The sequence below is a fragment of the Chiloscyllium plagiosum genome, chromosome 25, assembly GCF_004010195.1.
Source record: "Chiloscyllium plagiosum isolate BGI_BamShark_2017 chromosome 25, ASM401019v2, whole genome shotgun sequence".
NCBI lineage: Eukaryota > Metazoa > Chordata > Chondrichthyes > Orectolobiformes > Hemiscylliidae > Chiloscyllium > Chiloscyllium plagiosum.
The window spans coordinates 44,589,249-44,596,962 of record NC_057734.1 but is presented as its reverse complement, the minus strand read 5'-3'; the positions used below and the strand labels follow the sequence as shown (position 1 = coordinate 44,596,962).

Below are 7,714 nucleotides of genomic sequence, written 5' to 3'. Positions count from 1 at the left end.
GTGCTAGGCCTTTTCTCATTGGAACGGAGAAGGATGAGGGGTGACTTGATAGAGGTGTATAAGATGATCAGGGGAATAGATAGAGTAGACAATCAGAAACTTTTTCCCCGGGTACAACAGTGTTACAAGGGGACATAAATTTAAGGTGAAGGGTGGAAGGTATAGGGGAGATGTCAGGGGTAGGTTCTTTACCCAGAGAGTGGTGGGGGCATGGTATGCGCTGCCTGTGGGAGTGGCAGAGTCAGAATCATTGGCGAACTTTAAGTGGCAATTGGCTAGGTACATGGATGGGTGCTTAAGCTCGGACAAATGTTCGGCACAACATCGTGGGCCGAAGGGCCTGTTCTGTGCTGTGTTGTTCTATGTTCTATGTTCTATGACTTCAAGCCAGATGGCCTGCTTGCATGCTGTGAGGCTTATTTGATTCTATGATTAAAGTGAACATAAATATGTAAGCACTATATCTCAAATGTTCATCTTCGGTCACCTGCTTGTTCCTCTTTATTTTGCGATTCAGGCCAATTAGTGCGAACATATCCCTATCAGACAGCAGTCTTGTATTTGCTGTTTCCATGACTTTAGTTACTTGGAATGCCCTTTTGAGCAGAACCTGAATGTATTGTCGTTAAAGCCTCAGGTCAGACTCATAAGTATGACTCATAGACTTAGCTGCTTAGTGATCTTGCCTATGGTGTCTGAGTCATTATGTAGTGCAGAAGATTGTGAAATGTTCACACAACACAGCTATTATGTTGTTCCAGACCATTGGGCAAAACTCAGAATAAGGTGGCATCCCTCATTATAATGCAATTCATTGGAACATTTAGAAACAGCTACAAGATAATACAGTTAATATTGTGCATCAAACTACATATGGGAAGTCTGGCCAGCCAGGGCCCCATGGGGAGATCAAAACGAGAATGCGAACAAGAACATAATACCCACCCAAGGAGGGAATGTGTTGACGCACGTCTTGGCTTTGGTGAAATATGTTTTCTAATGTACTTCTCAGTAACCCTGCATCTGTCTGCCTCTGCCTAAGTAGTTTTATTCTTTTACTCAGAGCGGAAATAACAAGCTGAAGTATGTCTCTTGGTTCAAATTCAAATAAGCTTCACAACTTACAATCTTCAGGATTGGTTGAAATGGCGCAATGTGCATTTTAAAATGTCACTAAAAATGTTCTAGACTGAACATCTAGGAAGACATTCAGTTTTCTGAACATTGAAGGTGCTGCTCATGAATGCACGTTATTTCAGGTTATCCTTCAGTAAAAATCTGCTCTTTCCATAACTGGAAAAGCTGGCAATTTTTCAGTATTTCTGTCTATTCCATGCACTTCCAAATCCATTCAACTGCAAGATCTAAATTTAAGAATAAAATTTAAGTTTCTTTACATCAAATAAAAGACTTATTTCAACTTGACAGGTTGCTCAATTAAATGTAACTTAAGTTCACGCTAATAACCTCCATCTGCACCATATCTGAATTGGTGATTTACTGAAGATACACCAGAGCTTCATGCAATATCTCCTAACTGCTAAATTTCCCTTTTTTGACACTCTTGTTGCATGAGCTTTCTCCTGTTCAGAACTGTATGGTCTGGTGTCATGTACTGAAAAGCAGAGGGCAGTATTTAGCCATTCTGGCATTCAGATGATCATGTGATTAAATCCAGGTTTATCATAGTGTCGTCAAACTGGAAAAATAACAGAATCCTGGGATAACAGTTAATTCATAGTATTTTTTAGGAAAATCCCCTTTTTGAGGGGCGGGTCAATACCATTTTTTAAATTCATTCATGGGATGAGAGCAACGCTGGCTCAACCAACATTTACTGTCCATTACTAATTGCCCAGAGGCCAGTTAAGAGTCAACCATATTGCCATGGGTCTGGTGTCTTAAGTAGGCAAGACCAGCTAAGGATATTTTCCTTCCCTAGAGGACATTAGTGAACCAATCAATGATGATTTCATGGTCATCATTAGACACTCAATTTCAGATCTTTTTATTGAAATCAAATTTCACCATCTGCCATAGCGGGATTCAAATCTGGTTTGCCAGGACATTAACATGGTCTGTGGATTAATAGTCTAGCGATAATAACACTAAGCCATTGCTTCCCATCCTGTGCTATTCCTCCATGTTGTTCTTTTCTTAATACCTAACAATTGGGAAGAGGTAAATACTGTCCACCGTGTTTGCTTACTGGGCAGAAAAGGGAGGTCAGCAGCTGAACACGTGTTGTCCATCTTTAAACCAAAGCTGTAATGAGGTCAGGAGCTGAGTGACCCTGGTGGAGCCCAATCTGGGAGTCACTGTGCGGGTTATTGCTGAGCAGGTGCTGCTTGATAGAACTATTGATGGCACCTTCCATCACTTTACTAACGATTGAGAGTAGACTGATGGGGCAGTGATTTGGCTGGGGAGGATGTGTTCTACCTTTTTCTGAACAGGATGTACCTAGGCAATCTTCCATATTGTTGACTGAAGCCAGTATTATGACTGTATGTGAAGAGCTCAGCTAGGAGAGTAGCAAATTCTGAAGCTCAAGTCGTCAGTCCTCTTGCTGGAATATTGTCAGGGTCCATATACTTTGCAGTGCCACCAACTATTTCCAGATATCATGCAGACTGAATTGAATTGCCTGATGCTGGGGATCTCTGGAGGCCACCACGTTGTTTTCGAGGAAGATCCAACTCCATCAGTGGGGCAGCCTTCATGTGAACATAGCTGTGATGAGAATCCTTGCAGCTGGAACTGTAGCAAAGGGATTAACTGAATAAAGCAAGAAAAGGTGAAAAACAAGAAAGCAGTTAGCACCTTGGGAGAGATTTCAGTTTATTTGTATCAGGAGAAAGAGAGAGATTAAACAGAATATGGTAATGACGAATAAACAGACCTGGAGAAGGAAAAGTTATAAAATATAAATATGCAAACTGAAATGAAATTATATTAATGAATGGTGAGCAGGAGAGGTAATTGTGACTGATGTAAATAGAAAATCATGTTGTAATACTAGTGCCTGAGCTTTGACTGCAACTGGGTTGAGGTTTAAAATATTCTTGTATAGGTAAGGAAAAACGTGAGCAAGGTTCACTATCTTAATTAGAGACCATATTATAGAACGTGAATGAGAGGATTTAAATTGAGAAGTAGTCTAAAGAGATTCCTTTGGAATTGAGCTAAGTAAAGTGATAGGATTGGACATGCTTCCATAAATGCATTCTAACTCATCAAGAGGGGAAAAATAAATCAAGAATGTAATTTCCAGAGAACTTAGAGGGGTATATTAGTGACAAAGCTATAATTGTGGTAACTTTTAATTATATACAAGACTAGACAGAGATAGGAAAAAATGTTAGTGATGAAAAGAGAGAGGATTGTTTGCAATGCATTTGCCATATTTTCTCAAATGATCTGTTGCAGCTGTTGGGAAGAATGCAATCCTTAAAAATGGAAAATAATGGGTATAGATGTTGCTACCCTCTGGCGAGAGAGTCAATAATTCAGGTTTTCTGAGGAGACTCTGGCATAGTGGTAATGTCACTAGGCAAGTATCCCAGAGGCCCAGGTTAATGCTCTGGGGTGACAGATTCAAATAGCGTAGTGGCAGCTGCTAAAATTTAAATGAGTTAAACTGGAAAATTAATCTCAGTAGTAGTGACCATGATCGCTATCATCAATTGACATAAAAACCCATGCAGTTCACTAACATGCCTAAGCAATCAATCTACCATCCTTCCTCAGTCCGGCCTATTTTTGACTCGACACCCAAGGTAATGTAGTTAACTCTTAATTGTGCTTTGTAAGTCACTGTTTGAGGACAGTTTGGCTTGGACGACACATGCTGACACATCAATGTTGCCCAGTATCCACGAAAGAATAAGGAGAAAATAAGATATGTCATGGATCATCACCCTGTTTCAGAGAAACATTTTGACAGGAGATAGAAAATGTCAAAATCTGGCGTATTTCAGTCGAGGCAGGGAAAAAGAATGGGGTCAAATTTTAAACTTGAAATAATTGTGCTAACAGGGTCGATAGTTAAAAATTAAAGTCAGCCAGTCCAAATATAGGGAATATCTCTGAAAACTACAGAAAGTCAGCTTAAAAAGATAAAAAAGGGATGTTGAGAGAAACAGCTGAAAAGCAGAAGGAGAGGAAGTGATCAAGGGGTGTTTTTGTGACTCGAAGCCTGTGTCCAGTGAGATTCCAGAGGAATCGGTGGGTTCTTGCTGTTTGTTGTATGTAATTTAGACCTGAAAGAAGGAGGGTTGAGTAGTAAATTTATGAATGGTATGAAAATTGGTGGAGTGGTAAGTACTGATGTGAATAGCCTTAGATTACAGGAGGATATAGATGGGCTGGTTGGATAGGTTGATCAGTGGCAAATGGAATTCAATCTGGATAATTGTGAGATAATGCACTTAGGTAGGCCAAACAAGGCAATACATGGAGTGGTAGGACCTTGGGAAGCACCAAGCATCAGACAGATCTATGTGTGCATGTTCACTAACCCCCTTAGGCAGTGATACAGATCGATGAAGTGCTTAAGAGGGCATATGGGATACTTGCCTTTGTTATTTGCGGCATTGAGCTTAAGAACAGGGAGGTTATGCTGGAACTGTATAAAATGTTTGTTAGGCCACAGCTAGAGTATTGCTTGCAGTTCTGGAACCCACATTACAGGATGGGTGTAATAGCACTGGAGAGGGTCTGAACAGATTTACCAGGATGTTGCCTGGGCTCTGGGCTGAAGACTTTTCGTTGTGGAGAGAGATTGGACAGACTAGGGTTGTTTTCCTTGGGCAAGAGGTGATTGAGAGGGCACATGATTGGGATGTATAAAATTGAGGATATAGGGTTGACAGGAAAGAACATTTCACCTTGGTGGAGGGATCAGTGTCATAGAGTCATAGAAATGTACAGCACGGAATCAGACACTTTGGTCCAACTCGTCCATGCCGACCAGATATCCCAACCTAATCTAGTCCTACCTGCCGACACCTGGCCCATATCCCTCCAAACCCTTCCTATCGAGATGCCTTTTAAATGTTGCAATTGTACCAGCCTCCACCACTTCCTCTGGCAGCTCATTCCATACACGTACCACCCTCTGAGTGAAACATTTGCCCCTTGGGTCGCTTCTGTATCTTTCCCCTCTCACCCTAAACCTATGCACTCTAGTTCTGAACTCCCACACCCCAGGGAAAAGACTTTGTCTATTTATCCTATCCATGCCCCTCATGATTTTATAAACCTCTATAAGGTCACATCATTTCTGATAGGAAGGAGACCAGAATTTCATGCAATATTCCAACAGCGGCCTAACTAATATCCTGTACAGCCACAACATGACCTCTCCACTCCTGTACTCAATACTCTGACCAATAAACGAAAACATACCAAACGCCGCCTTCATTATCCTATGTACCTGCGAATCCACTTTCAAGGAGCTATGAACCTGCACTCCAATGTCTCTTTGTACAGCAACACTCCCTAGGACCTTACCATTAAGTGTATAAGTCCTGCTAAGATTTGCTTTCCCAAAATGCAGCAGCTCACATTTATCTAAATTAAGCTCCATCTGCCACTTCTCAGCCCATTGGCCTATCTGGTCAAGATCCTGTTGTAATCTGAGGTAATCTTGTTTGCTGTCCACTGCACTTCCAGTTTTGGTGTCATCAGCAAACTTACTAACTATACCTCTTTTATGTTCACATCCAAATCATTTATATAAATGATGAAAAGTAGAGGACCCAGCACCGATCCTTAGTTTTGTGCTAGAAAGAGCACAGACAGCAGCTCAGGCAGCATCTGAGGAGCAAGAGAGTTGATGTTTCGGGCTGAACTTTTCATCAGGACTCAGAGTCCTGATGAAGCATTAAGCCCGAAATGTCAACTCCTTTGCTCCACAAATCCTGACTGACTTGCTGTGCTCTTTCCAGTGCCACACTTCATTAACTCTAACTTCTCCAGCATCTGTAGTCCTCACTATCTCCTGGAGAGATCAGTGATCGTGGAGCAAACAGTTAAGGTAAGAGGCCAGAAGTTTAGTGGAGATGAGGACTTGTTTTTCAACCAGAGGGTGGTGGGATTATGCTTCTCACTTCCTGTAGGGGTGGTAGAGGCAGAAACTGTCAACATTTAACAAGTATTTAGATGTGCACTTGTCATGCCAAGACATACAAGGCCTTGGGCCACTTGCTGGAAAATGGGATTAGCATAGTTAGGTGATTGTTTTTGACCAGCCGTTACATGACCTGATGTCACACCCATCCTCATTCTTTCTAGTTGTATTACTGGCAGGAAAATGTAACAATCCTGCTTTTGTATGGTCCTGATGATCAGGTTAATACGAGTCATTCATTAAATATACATGTATGTTATACATGTGTATTAATTATATATAAGAACAGTGGCCATCTGGAACCTTAAAACTTTCATTCCAGAAGAAACACCATGATAAAAATCCTAAACTGCTAGTGGAATGACTCTTCGATGTAGTATATTCTTTAATCATACAATTCAGTATTTTTATCCATTAGTACAGCTCAGTTCTGTTTTGAAATCCCATTGTCATGTCACTATTTCCACCATTATTTATGGACACATATTGATTGTATGAGAGATGGTCATGAATGCATTTGTGCAGGTTTCTCTGCAAATAATTTCCAATTGTACCTAATTGACATACTTACCAAGGAAGAATCCAGCACAGGAGGGAGGTCACCATGTGGGATGGGCAGGTGACCTTGAGTTAGACAGATTTCTGATTTGCTCTCTCTGTTTCTCACCAGGGATGTGGAGGATGAAACGGTTGACAAGGACAAGATTTTGCTGCAAAAGGAGGCTGAAGTGAGTGTCAATTTCTAACAGGGTGAAAACGCAGGAAAAACCTTGATCATGAACATTTTCAGTACTGAACGCACAGACTTCAACGTAGCATCTGGAAAAAATGTTTTTTCTGATTCTGAATAATTTATAATTAGCAAAACAGGAAGCCGGGCTGAATTCAGTGGGTTTCTTTGCTAACAGCTGCCTCAATGATTCTTCTTGTTGTCACATTTGCTCTTTCAGTAATTGACTTTTTGCTGCATTATGTACAAAGTTGAACCGCTCTATTCAAATCTTGGTAATTGAAGGTAGTGCAACATGCAACTGGCTGGAGGCAGTTGGAAAGCTGTTTGGAGCAGGAATAAGAGAAGTGAGGCAGTGGGCAACGGTGGGGTGGGCTGGGAGAGGCAGAACGGAGAAAGTGGTCATGGAGGGGGTGGGGGTGACTGAAGGGAAAATCAGGTGAAAGGGTTGCAGGGGTAATTGGGGTGGGTGTGCACAGAAGGAAATGGCCATGCTGGTGGAGAGCTGAGAGAACAGGGGAGAATGAGGGGACCAAGAACCAGGGGAGGAAGGAAGCAGAGAGGTGGCAGAGGGAGGGAAAGGGACAGGAGTGTGGGTGAGGGAGGATTGGGGAAGGGAAGGGAAGAGTGGAAAGGCTCAGGACAAGGAAGGTAACTGCAAAGCAAGCTGGCAGGAGAGGGAAGAGAGTAGAGAAAGAATGGAGAAAAGGGAGGGAAATGAGAGTGCGGTGAAGGGGGAAAGAAATAGTGAAGAAGATAGGTGATAGTGGGGAAGAAAAGAACAGCATGGGGAATAAACGTGTATGGGGAGGAGGAAATGGCAGGCAAAAAATGGGAAGATCAAGGGTGGA

General features: G+C 41.9%; 1 protein-coding gene across 1 annotated transcript in view; it reads left to right on the top strand.

Moving 5' to 3' along the window:
- The window catches only part of zgc:63587 (uncharacterized protein LOC393431 homolog), a 139,062-nt gene that overhangs the window by 107,491 nt on the left and 23,857 nt on the right, over positions 1-7,714 (top strand). Inside the window, exon 12 of the mRNA XM_043716054.1 lies at positions 6,804-6,861. Coding sequence (XP_043571989.1) covers positions 6,804-6,861 — 58 coding nt within the window. The remainder of the gene's footprint in view (positions 1-6,803; positions 6,862-7,714) is intronic.